The sequence below is a fragment of the Geotrypetes seraphini genome, chromosome 4 (genome assembly GCF_902459505.1).
Source record: "Geotrypetes seraphini chromosome 4, aGeoSer1.1, whole genome shotgun sequence".
NCBI classification, from domain to species: domain Eukaryota; kingdom Metazoa; phylum Chordata; class Amphibia; order Gymnophiona; family Dermophiidae; genus Geotrypetes; species Geotrypetes seraphini.
The window spans coordinates 189,346,762-189,368,614 of NC_047087.1; the positions used below are offsets into that span (position 1 = coordinate 189,346,762).

The window sequence follows — 21,853 nt, forward strand, 5'->3', positions numbered from 1 at the left end:
ATGAATATGCATGAGATATGTTAGCATACAATGAAAGCAGTGCATGCAAATAGATCTCATGCATATTCATTGGGGAAATTCTGAAAACCCGACTGGATTGTGGCCCTCGAGGAGGGACTTTGACACCCCTGCTCTAGAACAATCTTCCCTTACATCTAAGAATGAAAATCGTTTTCCAAAGGTTTAAGACTGCTCTCATATCACATTTCTTTTGCAAAGTTTTTGGTTCTTGCATCACTAATCACAGGCAAGAGGTTCTGAGAGCCCAGGATTGTGGAAATTGTATTGTTTTTGTCATTGCTTTCTTTTCTTCTTTCATTCCTTAAATGTTGGCTTACCTACAGGTGATATATTAAATAAATACGGAAACCTAAAACTTAAAGGCTTTTTATGCATATAAAAGGGCCTTTTATCAAACAACTCAGGTACCAAGAAGGCATGTTCAGAACTTCTCTGTGAACTCTGCCTAGGCATGTGCAGGGCAGTCACAATTTACACACATTGGAACAAATATTCAAACAACAGGAAGCAGCGAACTTAAGTTTCATGGTTGGCGCTGAGCCTGGATATTCAATGCTGGGCCATTTCTGGCAACTGACTGACTATCCAGTTTAATATTTGACTGCAGCAACTTAGCTGGTTACACCGATATTCAGCATTTACCAGCTAAGTGCTTAGCAGTCAAAGACAGGCCTGCTATTTAGGCAGCCTATTTTGACCATTAACTATAGCCGGCTTGGTGCTGAATATCCAAGCCTAGCCAGCTATATCACCCAATATAGTTGGTTAGCAGCTAGACACTAACCGGGATATTCAGAGGGAGTAGCTAGTTATCTCCTGCTGAATAACCACAGTTAGGCGTCGATATGCTATTTAAACCGGCAGGAGATGTTCCTGGCTGGTTAAATAGTTTTGAATATTGGGGGGGGGGAGGGGGATTGTTTAAATAATATGCATAGAGGGCCAGATTCTGTAACTGGTGCCCAAATCGGTGGCCGCTTCAATCATTCCAGGGCGCCAGGTACAGAATCGCGCCAAGATAGGTGGCTGAAATGTAGGCCCAGAAAACCCAGGCCTACATTTCAGCCGCTTATCTTTGCCGCTAGACCGCAGCAGCCGATGGCAGCAGATAGATTCTCCCCCCCCCCCCCATCAGCAAAGCGGCAGGGACTCCTCAAAGCTGTGATTCTGTTACTGGTGCCTACGTTTGGCTGCCAGTTACAGAATCACAGCTTTGAGGAGTCCCTGCCACTCTGCTGATGGAGAGGGGGAATTCCCCTGCCGCGATTGCTGAGAACAACTGTGGCAGGGAACCCCCAAACCCTACTGCAAGTCAGCTGGGAGGAGAGAGTCCCACTCCCTCTTGCTGACACTCCCCATCCCCTGCTAACATCCCTGGCAGGAGGAATGCCCAATCTCAACTGCTGGCACCCCCCAACATCCCCACCCCCCCAAAACCCACCCAGACCCTTCCCATACCATTTTGTAGAACGCCGGCCGGAGGGATGCTCACTCCCTCTGGCTGACAAGCCCACTTCTTCCGAATGGTGGGCCTTCCCCGTCCTGGTGTTAGTGGGGGTTGGCGGTGGCAGGGATTGGGCTTAGCTGATGGAAGAGGGGGGAATTCCCTTGCCATGATCAACCTCTGTGGTCTAGGCAAAGATAGGTGGCTGAAATGTAGGCTAGGGTTTTTCAGGCCTACATTTCAGCCACTACCTTGATGTGATTTGCAGCTGAGTAGCCGCTTTAGATCATCTGCTATTTTGGGCATTGGCCACGCCTACTTTGGCGTTCCGCAGCCTAAAGCGACTACCTACTAGCTGCAATTCCAGCGGCCATTTCAGCCGCCTTTTGTTTATGCGTCGGTAGGCGCTTCAACGCTACCGTTTTTTGCCTGCATTTTTCTGTTACTTAGGCATTGGCAGGGCATCTACCGACACCTAAATTTAGGAGCTGGTTATAGAATTTTCCCCAAACTACACATTTTATGCATGAACATTTATACTTACTTTTGAGCAGGGGCAATGTCCAGAGATTCAATTTAGGTCATTTCTTACAAGTTTGTCCTAGTATTTTAGAAACACTCACAGGTGCCTATGAGGCTTCAAACAGGTGCCCACTTGGCCTTCACACCTAAGCAACCTGTTATAAAATTACCTTTCACATGACTAAAAGTAAGTGCATAGGTTTTACAAAACATGTACTTGTCGGTGCAGGGAATAGGGGGAGGAAAAATATATGGGAAGGTATACTCTAATTTCTTCCTGCTGGTTGGACCACTGGGCTTTCCTCTTCTTAGGCTCATCTCTTATAAATGCGATGATCAGGATCAATGCACTGCCACAGAGGCTCTAATAAACAACAGAAGTGGCTAAAAGAGTGCAAAAGTAAGAGCTTTCAAATGACCGTGACCTGCTCCTAATGAGCGACACTTGGCATCTTTGGACATTCTAGTAACAGGAGCAGAAGGAATAAAAGAATTTCAAGTCAGACGTGAAAGTTCCCTACCTTAACTCTCTAATCCCTCTATATTAATTGTGGCACCTTTAGCCTACAGCAATAATGAGCTGAGGCTCTTCCACAGTAACTGTCTGTAGTCCTTTCCAACACCTGATTCAGTTCGACAGGACATAGAGCTATAAAGACGGCAAATGCTTTCCAATTATAAGGCTTCAATTAATACTAGAAAAGGATCAAGTGAGATGCCTAATAAAAAAAAAATAATATGCCACTAATTTGTTAACTAATAATTTTTGGTCTTGACATTTCCATTGAACAAAACAATAGAAAATTTTAAGTTCTGGCATTAAAAGGTCACAGAATAAATTCATTAAGATATGCTCTCTGTTTCTGTCTAGGTATTTCACAGCCCTGCAAAACGGTGATCCATTACCAATAAAAGAACTACCAGAAAGAATAAGTTTGTCAGACTGGGCAGTACTCACACCAGAACTCTTGAAGCTCCTCCATACAAAAGTAAGGATGCTTGACGGACTGAAGATAGGTAGCATTAATTCTCAAAGTCTATGCTATTTCATATTCATTAGAAAGATCCTTCTACAAGCTCTTTATTTCACAGCAGACTGGTTACAGATATAGTAGTCTTTCATAAAGTCTTTGATGTTTCATAGTAGACTTCCTATAAAGTACAGTGATATCATTGCCTTCCATGAAACGAATCTTAGTTGAACAAGACCTCTGCAAACCGATCATACCTTACACTGTGCTTGCAATTAAACAAAACAGATTATTCTGAAGATCTAATGAGGTGTTTACTAAAGTGTGTTATAGCCTTAATGAATGTTAATCTAAATTACCACTGGATACCTAACAGTGAGATACAAAGTACCTCATTACTATGTAAATTGAACAACACTACTTCAGTAAATACTGCCAGCTGCATTATTCCTGGATAAATAACACCAACTATAAATGGGTGTTACTTTTTCTGGTCAGGAACATCAGTTTGCTAAACCACAAACCAATGCTCCTGGGCTGTATCTTAAAAGGGCTGTATAATAATCCATAATCTCTCCCTTCCCCAAAAGATTATTTGGCAAACATATTCTCCCACCCAGTGGCGCAGCGAGAAGAGTGTGCCCCCTATTTTTCCCTGCCTCTCGAATACTCCCTCGTACCTCCTGAAATGTTCACCAGTCCGAGCAGAATCTTCAACCTCCTGCTTGAGCCAGCCTCAGCTCCCTGCTGATGTCATGTCCTGGCATCACGACCAGGAAGTGACGTCAGAAGGGAGCCGGGGCCAGCAAGACCAGGAGGTGGAAGATGCTGCTCACATCAGTGAACATTTCAAAAAGTATGTGAGTGGAGGGGGGCAGAGAAGAGAAGAGGTATTGGCACCTCCGCCAAGATGGCACCTGAGGCAGTCCACACCCCTGCAGCCTCTTATTATGCCACTGCCCCCACCCAAAGCCCCCTTCTCAAGAAGTCCTCTTTTCCACAAAAATTCTCCACCCTTCTATAGATCCCCCTCCCCGGATTATCTGTATAAATCACTGGGGGTCTAGGCATGAGTCAGCAGCAATCCCCAGTTAATTCTGCTTCTCTCTGTGTCAGGTAACCCCTAGAGGGACTCATGTTTGTGATGTGAGATTACCACTGGGGGCTGCTGCTGTCATTATAAATCTACAAGCAAACAAGAAGGGGTAAGAAGTTTGCCTCAGAAATAGCACAAAAATACAATGGAAAGAGGCAAATGAGATGGCAAAACTTCAACCAGTTACCGTATTTGCCGGCGTATAAGACGACTTTTCAGTACCTTAAAATCCTCCCCAAAGTCGGGGGTCGTCTTATACGCCGGGTACTGTTTACATCACAGTTCTTCAACCGCCGGTCCGCGGACCGGTGCCGGTCTGCAGAAAATTCCTGCCGGTCCGGCGAGATGGACCCGTTAAATTTTCTGCCCCGATGGTGTTTGCAGAAATCTTCTGTTCCTCCCAGCCTCGGGCGATCAAGACAGGCGGTCATTCCCTCTGTGAGTCTCGCCTATGCGGAAACAGGAAGTTGAAACAAAATAGGCGGGACTCAGAGAGGGAAGGTCCCAACGTTTGCAGCCTGTCTTGATCGCTGCCCCTGCTGAGTCGCCGAAGAGGGCCGCGGGGAAAGTGCAGGCAGAGAGAAGATGGTCAGCGTGCGCGGGGAGGTCAGCGTGTCGATTGGGGCCATCAGCAGCGTTTGTGCTGAGTCTGCCCACGTGCAGGATGCGGCGGGTAGGGGCCTCCGACTCGTCTTGGGCGGCTGGGCCTGCGGTGCAAAGCTGTTTTTGCCGGCTTGGGGGGGGTCGCGAATCGGAAGAAGGGGTAGTCTTATACGGCGAGTATATAACAAACTCTATATTTTAACTGTAAAAGTTGGGGGGTCATCTTATACGCCCAGTCGTCTTATACGCCGGCAAATACGGTACTTTATTATACAAATCAAATACTGTAATCAAAGTCTATATCCTAAAGTCCATCTTCGATATAAAATATTGTGGTGAGTTCCAAAACATATGATGAAAACATAGGCTGAGTCTAGGTATTCCTTTGATATAACTTCTTGTTTACGTGCAGTGGGATGCTGCAGAGGAGAAGCCAACTCTACTTGGGCAGTGTATTACCACTGCTGCAGCCAGTGAAGAACAGGTTTGCTGGTCTGGGGTGCTGAGGAAGGCAGAGGAAGAGTCACTGGACTCGCAGGATGGGGGTGGGATGGGGGAAGAAGTGCTGGACCAGTATGGAGGAGGGGGACAGCAGAGATGCCAGCCCTTGGGTGAGGGGAAGGATTAATGTCAGATCATGGAAGGTGGACAGAGAGGCTAGGGGTGGAGAGAGAGGATAGGGGGTGAAGAGAGAAAGACATGTCAGACAGTGGGGGGTAGGGAGAGAAGGACATGTCAGATGGTGGGGGCAGGAGAGATGCTGGACTGAAAGGGTGTGCAGGCGGGTACATTGTGGAGGGGGGGCATAAAAACAAAAACTGGTCCAGCACACCACAGCCTCTTGAGCCAGTCCTGAACACAGCTTACATGCTTGATTACAAGTTGCATCATTCATGTATCATGGGAATCACTCATATAAAATACTCAGATCCTGCAGGTTAGTGACTTCTGTGATAAACTAAGGAACAATAAGATATCAGTTTTTACTGCATCTTTATAACTAATCCCTCTAAGTTCCTCTAAAGCATCTACCATCAAATTGATTTGATGAAATCCACAATGAAAAGGCACCAAAATTGTAAACAAGTAAAAGTGACCCTGTGAGACAAGAGATGATAGAAAGGACAGCAATCGTCGTGGGCGACTCCATCATCAGACAAGTCGACAGCCACATAGCGGGAGGAAGACAGGATCGTCTGGTGACCTGCCTACTAGGAACCAAGGTAGAAGATATAGTGAGCTGCATCAACAGAATCATCGACAACGTGGAAGAGGAAGATATGGCGGTGGTGATCCAAACAACGTGAGCAACAGGAACTACAGCAGGGAAGTACTGAAGGACCAGTTCTGGATTCTAGGAGGGAATTTGAAGGCCAGAACACCGAGGGTAGCATTCTCGGAGATCCTGCCGGCACCCAGGGCTGACGAGAACAGGCAGACAGAGCTGCAAGCAGTCAACACGTGGATGAGGCGCTGGTGTGAGGAAGAAGGATTCCACTTTGTGCGCAACTAGACGATGTTCTGGGGGAAGAGCAAGCTATACAGGAAGGATGGACTACACCTCAGCAGAGACTGAACGAGGCTACTTGCAAGCAACATCAAGTTTCAAGTTTCAAGTTTATTGGTTTTTAATATCCCGATCATAAAACAAACATCAATTGAGAAGTTTTTAAATTAGGAAGAAGGGGAAAGCTGATAGTCAACCAAGAGTCGATGGCTCAGGACACGGTATACCCAGAGGATACCATGCAGGAAGATTGAGGGGAAGACTCACGGGATCATAGGCAAGACAGAAATCCTGACAGAACAAAAGGAACACAAGAGGGAAGGAAATGCAAGAAACTAATAGGCCGCAAACTCAAGTGTACGTACACGGATGTAAGGAGCCTAAGGAATAAGATGGGACAAATGGAAGCTATGGTACAAAAAGATAACCTTAACATCATCGGCATCATGGAAACATGGTGAAACAAGGAAAATATCTGGGACACTGTGCTATCGGGATACAAGCTATACCGCAGAGACAGAGTAGGAAAAAAAGGTAGGGGTATTGCCCTATACATCAAAGAGGGAATTGAGTCTACCGGCGAGAACACGCCGGAAATGAAAAAAAAAGGTAGAGTCTCTATGGGCCAAAATTCCGGGAACAAATGGAACAGAAACAAAGATCGGCATCTACTATCGACCCCATGGACAGTCCAAAGAGACTGATGGAGAAATGATGGACGAGATTAAACGCAACTGCAAGGGAGGCAACGCAGTTATCATGGGCGACTTCAATTATCCAGGGATAGACTGGAACCTAGGCATCTCCGGCTGCAGTAGGGAGACCAAGTTCCTGGATGCTGTAGGCGATTGCTTCCTGGAACAACTTGTCAAGGAAAATACGAGAGGAAATGCAATTCTGGATTTAATTCTAAATGAACTATGAGGACCAGCGCAAGGTGTAGAAGTAGAAGGGATGCTGGGAAGCAGTGATCACAATATGATCCACTTCAACCTGTACAGAGGGGCAAAACATTGATCCAGGACAACGGCCTCGGCACTGAACTTCCAAAAAGGGAATTACGAAGGGATGAGACTCATGGTGGGGAATAAGATTAAAAAGAGAATAAACACTTTAAAAACACTAGAGCAAGCATGGTCCCTTTTAAGGACACAGTCACCGAGGCGCAAAATCTATATATACCGCATATCGACAAGGGATCCAAGAGGAAAAAGAACAAGGAACCGGCGTGGCTCACTGTAGCGGTGAAGGATGCGATCAGAGACAAGAAGACTTCATTTAAGGAATGGAAAAGGTCAAAAACGGACAAAAACTGGGAAAAACACAAACAACATCAAAGCAGGTGCCATAAGGTGGTAAGAGGGGCCAAAAGAGACTACGAGGAAAAAATAGCCAAGGAGGCAAAAAAAAATCAAGCCGTTCTTTCGCTATATCAAGGGGAAATGAACTACGAAGGAATCGGTGGGGCCATTGGATGACCATGGAATAAAGGGAGTGCTAAAGGAGGACAAAACCATCACTGACAAACTGAACACATTTTTTGCGCCTGTGCGCAACTGGACAACGTTCTGGGGGAAGAGGGTATACACAACATACCAGAAGCCAGCAGGCTATACGCAGAAAATGAAGATGGGAAACTGACAGGGTTGACGGTCAGTCTAGAAGAGGTATACAGGCAGATTGATAGGCTTAAAAGCGATAAATCCCCGGGGCCATAACTGAAAGGGGTTATACCTGAACTGCTCCAACTAATAGCCAATCTGTCGATCAAATCAGGAAGGATTCCAAAAGACTGGAAAGTGGCGAATGTTATGCCGATCTTCAAGAAAGGTTCGAGGGGAGATCCAGGAAACTACAGACCAGTGAGTCTGGCCTCCAGGAAAGATGGTAGAGGCGCTGGTAGAGGCGCTGATAAAGGACCGCATCATTGATCATCTTGATAGACACAGTCTGAAGAGGACCAGCCAGCACGGCTTCAGCAAAGGAAGATCTTGCTTGATGAACTTGCTACATTTTTCAAGGGAGTAAACAGGCAGATCGACAAGCGTGACCCAGTCAACATTGTATATCTGGATTTTCAGAAGGCGTTCAACAAGGTCCCGCATGAACGACTACTTTGAAAAATTGTGAGTCATGGAATCGAGGATGAAATACTCTCATGGATTAAAAACTGGTTGGTGGATAGGAAACAGAATGGTGGTAAATGGACAGTACTCAGACTGGAAAAGCATCACGAGTGGAGTGCTGCAGGGTTCGGTGCTTGGACCCCGTGCTCTTCAACAAATTTATAAACGACCTAGAAATTGGTACGATGAGCGAGGTGATTAAATTTGCAGACGATACGAAGTTATTCAGAGTAGTGAAGACACAGAAGGATTGTGAAGACCAGCAACGTGACATAAACACACTCGACAAATGGGCTGTGACATGGTAAATGAGGTTTAACGTGGATAAGTGTAAGGTGATGCATGTCGGTAACAAAAATCTTATACACGAATACAGGATGTCCGGTGCAGTACTCGGCGGCAAAAAGAGCAAACAGAATGCTAGGAATGATTAAGGGGATCACAAACAGATCGGAGAAGGTTATCATGCTGCTGTACTGGGCCATGGTACGCCCCCACCTGGAATACTGTGTCCAGCACTGGTCACTGTACATGAAGAAGGACACAGTACTACTCGAAAGGGTCCAGAGAAGAGCGACTAAAATGGTTAAAGGGATGTAGGAGTCGCCGTACATGAAAAAGGACATAGCACTACTCGAAAAGGTCCAGAGAACAGCAACAAAAATAGTTAAGGGACTGGAGGAGTTGCCGTACAATGCTCTCATTGTACGGCAACTCCTCCAGTCCCTTAACTATTTTTGTTGCTGTTCTCTGGACCTTTTCGAGTAGTGCTATGTCCTTTTTCATGTACGGCGACTCCTACAGCCCTTTAACCATTTTAGTCGCTCTTCTCTGGACCCTTTCGAGTAGTACTGTGTCCTTCTTCATGTACAGTGACCAGTGCTGGACACAGTATTCCAGGTGGGGGCGTACCATGGCCCAGTACAGCAGCATGATAACCTTCTCCGATCTGTTTGGGCCTCTTCTTCCATGAAAAGAGGAAACTGAGAGGGGACATAATTGAAACATTCAAGATAATGAAGGGAATAGACTTAGTAGATAAAGACAGGTTGTTCACCCTCTCCAAGGTAGAGAGAATGAGAGGGCACTCTCTAAAGTTAAAAGGGGATAGATTCCGTACAAATGTAAGGAAGTTCTTCTTCACCCAGAGTGGTAGAAATCTGGAACTCTCTTCCGGAGGCCTCTAGGGATTCAAGACAAAGTTAGACAAGATCCTGCTGAACCAGAACGTACGAAGGTAAGGCTATACTCAGTTAGGGCACTGGTCTTTGATCTAAGGGCTGCCGCGGAAGCAGACTGCTGGGCACGATGAACCACTGGTCTGACCCAGCACCAGCAATTCTTATGTGAAATTTGTGTGCATAAGGGTTTCTATAAAATTTACCTCTGGCATCACATGCATAAAAGTTTGCATGATGACAAGAAAAAGCAGAGTTAAAGCATTACTTAAATATTTATGAATTACTAATATACCGCAACAGGAGTTCAATACAATTTCCACATTAATAAGAGCTAGGACATCTCCAGGAATTACAATCTTACATTAAAATCAAAACATAAAACAAAGAAAATCTGCTCATCTGTTAGTGTGAATGAGAGATCTTGCAAACAAATAGGTCTTCAGGTCTTTACAAAAACTGTCATAAGCAGGGATAGTTCTTAATTGTATGACAAGAGAGTTCTACCATTTTGGCACAAAATATGGAAAAAAAAAAAAACACCTGGAAAAATGTAGTTGTAAATTGGATCCGTTTCGTTCTTATCTATTTGGGGATATTCCTTCATAAGCTACTACATGGCTGACTTTACTATTAACAAAACAAAAAGAAGAGTTCCAACCTAAACTGCAGTAAAAAAACAACCAAGAGCAAACAAGACAAAACTGCAGATCTGTACAAGACGCAGGCAAAATTTATTTGTGACAAAAATTTTTTTTTTTTTTTTAAACCCTTTACCAATCAGGGGACCCAACACGGTCCGTGTTTCGGACAAACCTTCGTCAGGGGTCCATGGAAAAAATAGAGGGAAAAAACAAAAAGTCACAAAAAAACTGTATAGTGGCAGCAAAGTATGGGCGACGTCAAGATCCGTCACTGTAATAAGCCGTCAAAAAAACGGCTTATTACAGTGACGGATCTTGACGTCGTCCATACTTTGCTGCCACTATACAGTTTTTTTGTGACTTTTTGTTTTTTCCCTCTATTTTTTCCATGGACCCCTGACAAAGGTTTGTCCGAAACACGGACCGTGTCGGGTCCCCTGATTGGTAAAGGGTTTTTTAAAAAAAAAAAAATTTTTGTCACAAATAAATTTTGCCTGCGTCTTGTAGAGATCTGCAGTTTTGTCTTGTTTGACTTTACTATTAAATCATTTTCTTGAAAACGGTCATTTCTCATTGAGAATGGGGAACATAATTTTTACACTGCTATTGAAAAGCGCCGATTTAGATCCCACAGCTCCTTCTCATTACCGCCCAATTGAAAGTATATACCCTCTTGACAAAAATGATGGAGTCAATAATTTCTAGCCAACTCTCCAACTACTTGTAGAAATTTTCTATTTTATTATCATTTCAACACGGGTTTAGACCAAACTTTAGTATGGAGACCCTCCTATTATCGTTAATTACAAAGATTAAAATTTACAGACACAAAGCAAATGTGCAGTATTGTTGCAATTTGATTTGTCTGCTGCATTTGATGTCGTTCATCATGACATCCTGATTCGTATGCTATCAGATATAGGTTTAAACCAAGTAGTTTTGAACTGATTTAGTAAATTTCTATCACTGCAATCCTATGAGGTATATTTGGAGGGCGAGATATCCTCTGCATGGAAATTCAGCTGCAGGGTGCCACAGGGCTCTCCATTGTCGCCAATTCTGTTCAATGCATATATGACTTCTCTGAAAAATTTCTGCCTCACATCAGCAGAGACTATCCCCCTCTTCTACAAAACCACACTAGCGGTTTCTAGCGCAGGGAGCCGCCCTGAATGGCCCGCGCTGCTCCCGACATTCATAGGAACTCAATGAGCATCGGGAGCAGCATGGCTCTCTGCACTAAAAACCGCTAGCGCGGTTTTGTATAAGAGGGGGTATATTTACTTACGCTGACGATATTTTCATTCTATTAGAAGTTGACCCCAATCTGGTATAGATTGCTGCATTTCTATACTTCAGATGTGGGTATTGTCTATCCAAATGAAACTGAATGCTGCTAAAACCAAACTGCTCTGGGTTGGGCCAAGAGTAGAAAAAAATCCCTTCCTCTGTTATACTGAAAACAGGCATTTCACTACATACAGATTTTTCCTCCAGAGTCCTGGGTATCATCCTGGACTCATCACTTACATTTCACGAACAAATAAATTCTTTGACAAAAAAGTGTTTTTTAGTCTGCGTATGTTGAGGAAAGTTAGACCATTGTTCCATCAAGAACATTTTTCAGTGTTGGTACAATCCACTGTACTTGCACAGCTAGTTGATACAAAATACGGCAGCTAAGCTTATTATTGGGAAACGCAAGTATGATCTGTTGAGAGAGCTTCACTGGCTCCCAGTCCGCTTTAGGATCCAGTTCAAATGTACATGGATAATATTCAAGCTTCTCTATGGAATATTTGACCCTTTAGTTCCCTTATGTTGGAACACCTTTAGATCTGGTTATCTGAGGAATACATACCTTTAAGGGAATCAAGTCTGCTTGGAAGCTTAGTTAATCTTTTGTCTTCAAGATGGTAGAGATCTGGAATAGGCCAGCTACAGCTATTTCGTAAAGCCTTGAAAATTTTGTTGTTCTCGCAATATTTAAACGGCTTAACCACAATACCAAAAAAATGAAAATTATTATAGCTCTTACTTCTCTCACGCTCCTCTTCTTTGTATTCTAATCTTAATTGTATGTGAACCGAGTCAAGCTCCGCTTGGGAGATGACCAGGTATATAAACTGAAGATTAGATTAGATTACTCCCAGCTCCAGTCTGTGGCGTGTATAACGTTATTTCCTTCATTCTCCCCTAGCGGGACCCTGCCGCACAACCTTTCTTCGGCTTTCAACTCTTGACTCCCCAACTCCCAAATATACTACCTCCTCCCCAGTGTTTTGTTTTTTTAAAAAATCTTTAAGCAGTGTCGACAAAATCATCGTCTTGCCATCGATCTGCCCTGGAAGTCTTTCAGCAACAGTTCACTTATGCAGAAACAGGAAATCGCTGCTGAAAGAAGACTTCCGGGGCAGGCCGATGGCAAGACGCTGATCTCATCAACGCTGCCCGAAGATTTTAAAAAACAAACACCAGGGAAGAGGTACGTATGTGGGAGAGTTCGGAAGTCAGGAATCAAGAGTTGAAAGCCAAAGAAAGAGGATATGCGGCAGGGTCCCGCTAGGGGGGAAGAAAGGAAATACCATATATACTCGAATATACCGTATTTTGGGCTCCATAAGACGCACATTTTTCCCACCCAAAAGTGGGTGGAAATCTTGGTGCGTCCTATGTAGCGAAGATACAAAACTTGTAATCCCCCCTTAGCATTGTAAAATACCCTCCCCTGCCGCCACACCTTTTCAAAACACCCTCCTTCTCTGCACAGTCGCCACATCTTTTCAAAACACCCCACCCCCTGCCTCTCAGCAACGCTGCCGTCGTTGGTACCTTTTTTAAACAGCCTGGTGGTCCAGCGGTATCCCTCTCTCACTAGCTGGCTCTCAAACTCAGGTCAGGAGCAAGCATTATGCGCTCCCGCTTGGGCCCGCTGCTACTTTCTGAATGGAGGCGTCAGTTCTTGCGGGACTTGCAAGAACTGACGCCAGCCATTCAGAATTCAAAGGCAGGACCAAGCGGGAGCGTGTAACACTTGCTCCTGACCTGAGTTCGAGAGCCATCTAGCGAAGGAGGGAGAGATTTGAAAAGCTACGGGGCAGAGTTTTGCCGTGAACTGGTGGGGTAAATGCTCCGACGCTCATAGGAATTGATTGAGTGTCGGGGCATTTGCTTCACGGGCTTGCGGTGTAACTCTCTACTGCTGCTTGAATAAAGCTGATGAAAGTTTGTTAAAAGCATGTAAAATACAGTAGAATAACTTTCTGTGTAATTTCTATAGTGAACTGAAATATGTGGTATATATATTATGTCTTATGTTGTCACAAAAATATTGCACCCTCCAACAAAACAGGACAAAAAATCACCTTTCTTTCCAAAAAAGGGAGAAAAGACCTCAGTGTCTAATAGGGCTTTATAAGCTTCCCACATAGACAGGCTAGTTTTAAACAGAGTTTAATCCTAGCAGACACATCCTTGATCAAAAAACTCCCAAATTACATGTGAAATTCTATTCTTAATTTTTCTTATGATTTTCTTATAATTTTCAAATTTTTCTTCTTATTTTCAAAATTAGTCTCTCATGTTAAACAATTGAACAGTTGTTTTTCAAAATAGAAGTCACTTATCTGAACATTGGTATTCAAGAGTAGTCCTGGGGTTAAGAAAGCAGGAAAAACTGCTCCATGGAAGAAAAGCTACCAATCATCCAAGCTAAATATTCTTCCAAAATATCCAACAGGGCCCCTTGTTTCGCAAAAAATGCTTCTTCAGGGATTTGAGCGATCATACACCCGCTTCCACTCCTGTATGATCGCTCAAATCCCTGAAGAAGCATTTTTTGCGAAACAGGGGGGCCCTGTTGGATAGTTTGGAAGAATATTTAGCTTGGATGATTGGTAGCTTTTCTTCCATGGAGCAGTTTTTTCCTGCTTTCTTAACCCCAGGACTACACTTGAATACCAATATTCAGATAAGTGACTTCTATTTTGAAAAACAACTATTCAATTGTTTAACATGAGAGACTAATTTTGAAAATACGAAGAAAAATTTAAAAATCATAAGAAAAATTAAGAATAGAATTTCACATGTAATTTGGGAGTTTTTTGACCAAGGATGTGTCTGCTAGGATTAAACTCTGTTTAAAACTAGCCTGTCTATGTGGGAAGCTTAAAAGCCCTATTAGACACTGAGGTATTTTCTCCCTTTTTTGGAAAGAAAGGTGATTTTTTTGTCCTGTTTTGTTGGAGGGTGCAATATTTTTGTGATTTATTTTGGGCATCCTTTTCTTGAATTTTTTTTTACATTTATGTCTTATGTTGTGCCATAGTTGTACTTCAAATAGAAATAATTTATTAACTCCAAAAAAAAAAGGTACAGGTTTAAAAAAAAAAAAAAAAAAAAAGGTACAGGGGTGAATTTAATAGGTATGGGGAGTGTTTAAAAGGGTACAGGGGTATGGGGGATGATTTAAGGTACTGGGCATTTGCATGGGGGGATGATTTAAGGTAATGAGGGGTACGTGGGGGTATGGAGGATGATTTAAGGTACAGAGAATGATTTAAGGTACTTGGGGTGGGTACATGGGGGTATGGGACCTGCCTGCCACTAGGCCTGCCTGCCCTGTACCCTGTCCCGGCCTACCACTAGTCCACCAGAGGGGGGACAGGTTATAGAGCCTGGAAGAGAGGGGGGACAGGGTGCAGAACCTGGCATGTTGTGTGGGGTTGGGTGCAGAACCTGGCAGGGAGAATTTGGTAAAGAATTTTTTTTTCTACTCTAAATCTAGGGTGCATCTTAGGCTCAGGTGCATCTTATGGAGCGAAAAAATACGGTAAGTTGATCCGCATATAAGTCGAGAACCCATTTTCCCCCCCAAAAGGAGGAAAAATGGTTGACTTAAATATAAGTCGGGCGGCTTAATATTCAAGTGCATTGCCCTGCTCTGCACACAGCCCCCTCCCTGCCAGGCTCTGCACCCTGCCTCCTCCCCTCTCCTGTCAGGCTCTGTACCCAGCACCCTCCACTCCCTCCACTGTTGGGCTCTGCACCCAGCTGCTCCCATGTCAGGCTCTGCACCCGGTCCCCCTCCCTGCCAAGTTCTGCACACAGCCCCCTTCCCTCCCCCCTCCTAGGCTCTGCACCCAGACCCCCCCTCCCTGCCCTGTCAGACTCTACACCCTGTCCCCCCTCCCTGCCCTGTCTGTGTACCTCCTCTCCTGATCACTGGTGGTCCAGAGGTGCAGCAGGCAGGAGCGAGCTTTAGGCGATCCTGCCCCACTGCTAACCCGGTCATTGGTGGCTGCCGGAGTTCTCTTTTGTTCAGTCACTGAGCAGCACCGAGCAGGAGCGCGCTTTGGCACTGCTGCTCGGAGCCGAGCAGCTTCCTGACTGGCTCCCAGAGAAGCCGATTCAGGATCTAGCCATCAAAACTAACTTTCTGCAAACTCAAGGTGATTTTGAATGCCAAATAGGTAAGCACAATTCCTCCCCAAATACTCCTTTAGATCCCAGTTTCAGAGATTATGAATGTCTCAAAGTGCAGCAAACACCAGGTAAAAGTGCCTGGGATACATGAATTGCAATTATAAAGTATACCAATACATATATATATATATATATATATATATATATATATATATATATATATATATATATATATACAGAGAAGGATCATCCAGAGGGCACCTCCTTGAAATTCCTGTGGGCTGCTGCCTATACAGTAGTACCTTTTCTAAGGGAAGGAGTTATTAATATGGGCTACCGTTAAGATGTGTTATTTTACTGTTAGCCCCAGATATAAGTAACTAAGTCTCATTGCATAAACTGGGACCTGTGCTAAAATAACTGGATTAGAAACTGGTTGGTGGAGAGACCTCAGAGGGTGGTGGTTAATAGAATTTGCTCGGAGGAAGGAAAGGTGAGCAGTGGAGTGCCTCAAGGATTGGTGCTAGGGCCAATTCTGTTCAATATATTTGCAAGTGATATTGCCAAAGGGTTAGAAGGTAAGGTTTGCCTTTTTGCGGATGATACCAAGATTTGTAACAGAGTGGACACCCCAGAGTGAGTGAAAAGCATGAAAAAGAATCTGCAAAAGTTAGAAGAATGGTCTAATGGCTGGCAACAAAAGTTCAGTGCACAAAAATGCAGAGTGATGAATTTGGGGAGTAGAAATCCAAGGGATATGTATGTGTTGGGAGGCGAGAGGCTGATATGCATAGACGGGGAGAAGCATCTTGGAGTGATAGTGTTTGAGGATTAGAGAATGATACGGGGACAAATTTTTCCCCGTTCGTGCGAGAACTCATTTTCCAGACCCATCCCTTTGAGTTCTTTTCCCGTCTCTGCTCCATTCCTGCAGCTCCATCCTCATCTGCACACACCTCAAAACACTTTTAAATCATAAGCGTTCGAGGCTTGTGAAGTTAAGGCAGAGCTTACAGCAATAGGGCAGGACCAGGGACAGTGACAAAATTCGCAGTAACGGGATGGGGAAATTGAGTTCCTATGGGGATGGGGACAAATTTGTTCCCGTATCATTCTGTACCGAGGATCAGGGGCGATATGATTCATTCGTATACTTGAAATGTATTAACATAGAACAAAATCTTTTCCAGAGAAAGGAAAATAGTAAAACCAGAAGGCATAATTTGAGGTTGAACATTACTCTTGAGTTTACCACTAGAGAATGACACGGGAACAAATTTTTCCCCATCCCATCCCCACGAGTTTTGTCACTGTCCCTGCCCCAATCCTGTAAGCTCTGCCTTAACCGCACAAGCCTCGAACACTTATGATTTTAAAGTGTTTGAGGCTTGTGCAGATGAGGACAGAGCTTGCAGGAATAGGGGAGGGACAGGAAAAGAACTCGCCAGGAAGGGATGGAAAAATGAGTTCCCACAGGGATGGGGAAAATTTGTTCCCGTGTCATTCTCTAGTGGTAAACTCAAGAGTAATGTTAGGAAATTCTTCTTTACAGAGAGGTTGGTTTACAGAGAGGGTGGAATGCACTCCTGAGGGAGGTGGTGAGGAAGAAAACAGTGACAGAGTTCAAAAAAGCATGGGATGAACACCAAGGATCTCTAATCAGAAAATAATGGGTATATATTGAAGAACTAAGGCCAGTACTGGACAGACTTACACAGTCTTTGTCCCACATGTGGTCATTCAGTTGAGGATGGGCTTTTGAGGGCTTCAATAGCTGGAATGGTTTAGATGGGCTGGAGTGAGCTTTGATGGAGACTCCAGTGGACAGAACCTAAGTACAGTACCGTGCAGAGCTCCAGAGGCTCCTGAGAAAATTAAAGAGTCATGGGATAGGTGGCAAAGTTCAATTGTGGATTAGGAATTGGTTATCTGATAGAAAACAGAGAGTAGGGTTAAATGGTCATTTTTCTCAATGGAGGAGAGTAAACAGTGGAGTGCCACTGGGATCTGTTATTTAACTTATTTATAAATGATCTGGAAATTGGAATGAAGAGTGAAGTGATTAAATTTGCAGATGACACTAAACTGTTCCAAGTTGTTAAAACGCATGCAGATTGTGAAAAATTGCAGGAAGACCTTAGGAAATTAGAAGACCTGGGCGTCCAAGCAGCAGATGAAATTTAATGTGGACAAATGCTGTGAACTTCTAATAGCTAAGTTACTCAGCATTTCATATTCTGCTCTTTTCACTGTTTTTCAGCATTATATCTGCTTAATTTCTCTTCTCCTCCCTGTTTCTTACTTAAAAAAACCCAAAAAAGCACAAAAAAAAAAACCCCTTCTCTTTCCTCTGTTAAATCTCCCCTTCCTTTTCATAGGAATAAGGGTAAGACTTTATTAACTCTAATTAAATCCTGGTGCCTATGGCACAGGTTGACTAAAGTAGGGAAAATCCTGTTATAAATCCTGTGTTTTAGGGTAGCCACTGATTTGGTATAGAGCCTGCATTTTTGTTTAAAATCCTGTGTTTTAGGGTGATATATAACCTGCATTTCTGTTTAAAATTCTGTGTTTTGGGGTAGCCACAGTTCTAGTATAGCCTGCATTTTTGTTTAAAATCCTGTGTTTTGGGGTAGCCACAGTTCTAGTATAGCCTGCATTTTTGTTTAAAATCCTGTGTTTTGGAGTAGCCACAGTTCTAGTACAGAGCCTGCATTTTTGTTTATAATCCTGTGTTTTAGGGTGGTATAGAGCCTGTATTTCTGACTTACTAGTTTTCAATCACTGTGTCTGCTGATTAGGAGGAGAAGGGTGGGGCTCCGATTTACTACTAAAGTTAACTGCACTGTCTTTGGGACAGTGCTGTGAACAAGTCTGCCCTGTGAACTTCTAAAAGCTAAGTTACTCAGCATTTCATATTCTGCTCTTTTCACTGTTTTTCAGCATTATATCTGCTTAATTTCTCTTCTCCTCCCTGTTTCTTACTTAAAAATAAATAAACCCTTCTCTTTCCTTTGTTAAATCTTATTTCCTCTTCCTCTTCATAGGACTAAGGGTAAGACTTATAGTCCCACCTACCCCAGGGACCACTGTTCATATATAGATACTCAAATAATCAGGACTACTCAAATCAAGTCACTTTACAACCAATCAAGATGACCTTTATTCTATGCAATCACTGTGGTGCTTTAATTCCAAGACACACTATTTGGAGGATTAAGGCTTCCCCATCTGTCTTCAACTTGCTAGTATTAAGGAGGAGCTCTAAAAACTTAAACAGGAATTGAATACAATTAAAGCAGCTTCCATCATTCCACAAAATCATACCAACTTACCACCTCTACCTCAAAGAATAAATGGGTCACAGTAGGCTCAAGAAGACTGCAACATGTAACAAAGAAACATCCACCTTCACTAATATTACCTCTACAGAATTCCTTCGCTCCACTAGTGCACTGCAATACTCAAGAAAACAGAAGGGAGGTGGGACTGGAACCAATGAAGGTAACTCAAGAGAACAAGCACACCCTAAGCACAAATTAAAAAAGCCAAAAACAGAAAACTATTACTGATGGGGGATTCCATCATCAGAGGCATTAACCTTGGAACACAGGGCGAGGAGACCAAAATAGTGAAATGTCTTCCAGGATCCTCAGCTACCAAGAGTTCCAGGCAAATACTAACTATAATTAAGGAAGAAACTAAGGATTTTAACATTGATGTTGTTATCCTTCTGGGAACAAATGACCTGGCCAACAACTCCACACCTGCAGCACAGAAAGCTTTTCGAGAGCTTGGTAAGGGTTTGAAACCTTTTGTAAAGACTTTAGCTTTTTCTGAAATACTGCCTGCATATGGAAAGGGAGAGCAAAGAGTGAAAAACACAGAGGACTTTAATAGATGGCTCAAAGCCTGGTGTCATCAAGAAGGCTTCAGGTACATAAGAGGATGGGGAAATACATGGAAGGACAAGAAGCTATATTGCACTGATGGGCTACATATTACTACAGCAGGAAAAAGAAACCTTGCAGAAAAATTTAGACAATATGTTTCTAGGCATTTAAACTAGAAGGTGAGGGTGGTGTATGTATGAAGGACAATTAGAGACCACCCCCGGCAAAAGAAAAGATGTGTTAGTAGTAAAGATTGCAACATAAACAATATCAGAAACTCATTTCTTAGTATTGCAACAGAAAGTGAAACCAAACAAAAATCCATACGAAAAAGAAGATTACCGCTGAAAAATAGCTGGAAAGTGATGACCACAAATGCTCGCAGTCTAAGCAACAAAGTTCATGATCTGCAAGCCCTGATGTTAGAGGCAGATCTAGATATTATCGCTATCACAGAGACATGGTTCAGTGAATCCCATGGATGGGATGCAAACATACCGGAATATAATCTTTTTAAGAAGGACAGAGATGGTCAAAAAGGTGGAGGAGTAGCTCTCTATGTAAAGATCAATATCCAAGCAACCAAAATGCAAGGGACCTGGGGAAAGGAAGAAGCGATATGGATCACTCTGAAAAGAGAAGATGAAACTTCTATCTACTTGGGTGCAGTCTACAGACCGCCGACTCAGTCACAGCAAATTGATAAGGATCTGATTGTGGATATCCAAAAGTTTGGAAGGAAAGAGGAGGTTCTGCTGTTGGGAGATTTCAACCTGCCAGATGCGGACTGGAATGTTCCGTCAGCGGAATCGGAAAGAAGTAGGGAGATTGTGGATGCCTTTCAAAGAGGCTCTGCTCAGACAAATAGTGACGGAACCCACAAGGGAAAAAGCGATATTGGATCTGGTCCTCACAAATGGAGAGAGTATCTCTAATGTTCGAGTGGGTGCTCACCTGGGAAGTAGCGATCATCAAACGGTTTGGTTTGATATAACGGCTAAAGTGGAGAGCGGCCGCACATTATTTAAAGTCCTAGATTTCAAACATACGGACTTTAATGCAATGGGAGAGTACCTAAAGAAAGAGCTTGTAGGATGGGAGGACATAAGAGAAGTGGAAAGACAATGGTCTAAGCTGAAAGGAGCGATAAAAATGGCTACGGACCTTTATGTGAAGAAAATCAATAAAAACAAGAGAAAAAGGAAGCCAATATGGTTTTCCAAACTAGTGGCGGAGAAAATAAAGGTGAAAGAGTTGGCGTTCATGAAATATTAAAAAACCCAAGAAGAGGAGTGCAGAAAGGACTACAGGGTGAAACTGAAAGAAGCCAAGAGAGGGATATGTCTGGCGAAAGCACAGGCGGAAGAACAAATGGCTAAAAATGTAAAAAAGAGAGACAAAAATTTTTTCAGATATATTAGTGCAAGGAGGAAGATCAAAAATGGAATTGCTAAACTAAAAGATGCTGGGAACCGATATGTGGAGAGTGACGAGGAAAAAGCAAATGTGCTAAACAAATACTTCTGTTCTTTGTTCACAGAAGAAAATCCTGGAGAAGGACCGAGATTGTCTGGCAAAGTTACATGAGAAAATGGAGTAGATTCTGCACTGTTCATGGAGGAGAGTGCTTATGAGCAACTTGAAAAACTGAAGGTGGACAAAGTGATGGGACCAGACAGGATCCATCCCAGGATACTAAGGGAGCTCAGAGAGGTTCTGGTGAGTCCTATTAAACACTTGTTCAACAAATCTCTGGAGACGGGAGTGATTCCTGGGGATTGGAGGAGAGCCGATGTGGTCCCTATTCATAAAAGTAGTCACAGGGATGAAGCAGGAAACTACAGGCCGGTGAGCCTAAAGAAAAATAATGGAAGTGTTGCTGAAAGAAAGGATAGTGTACTTCCTTGAATCTAATGGGTTACAGGATCCGAGACAACATGGCTTTACAAAAGGTAAATCATGCCAAACGAATCTGATTGAATTTTTTGATTGGGTGACCAGAGAGCTGGATCAAGGACATATGCTAGATGTAATTTACTTAGATTTCAGCAAAGCCTTTGATACAGTTCCTCATAGGAGGCTGTTGAACAAACTTGAAGGGCTGAAGTTAGGATCCAAAGTGGTGAACTGGGTTAGAAACTGGCTGTCGGACAGACGCCAGAGGGTGGTGGTTAATGGAAGTCGCTCGGAGGAAGGAAAGGTGAGTAGTGGAGTCCCTCAGGGTTCGCTGCTGGGGCCAATCCTGTTCAATATGTTTGTGAGTGACATTGCTGAAGGGTTAGAAGGAAAAGTGTGCCTTTTTGCAGATGATACCAAGATTTGTAACAGAGTAGACACCAAAGAGGGAGTGGAAAATATGAAAAAGGATCTGCAAAAGTTAGAGGAATGGTCTAATGCCTGGCAACTAAAATTCAATGCAAAGAA

General features: G+C 43.4%; 2 protein-coding genes across 7 annotated transcripts in view; one reads left to right on the plus strand and one right to left on the minus strand.

Annotated features, from left to right (window-relative positions):
* Positions 1–21,853, minus strand: part of LRRC20 (leucine rich repeat containing 20) — a 368,748-nt gene that overhangs the window by 155,337 nt on the left and 191,558 nt on the right. The window lies entirely within an intron of this gene.
* Positions 1–21,853, plus strand: part of LOC117359083 — a 112,032-nt gene that overhangs the window by 42,646 nt on the left and 47,533 nt on the right. Inside the window, exon 4 of the mRNA XM_033941256.1 lies at positions 2,859–2,976. Coding sequence (XP_033797147.1) covers positions 2,859–2,976 — 118 coding nt within the window. The remainder of the gene's footprint in view (positions 1–2,858; positions 2,977–21,853) is intronic.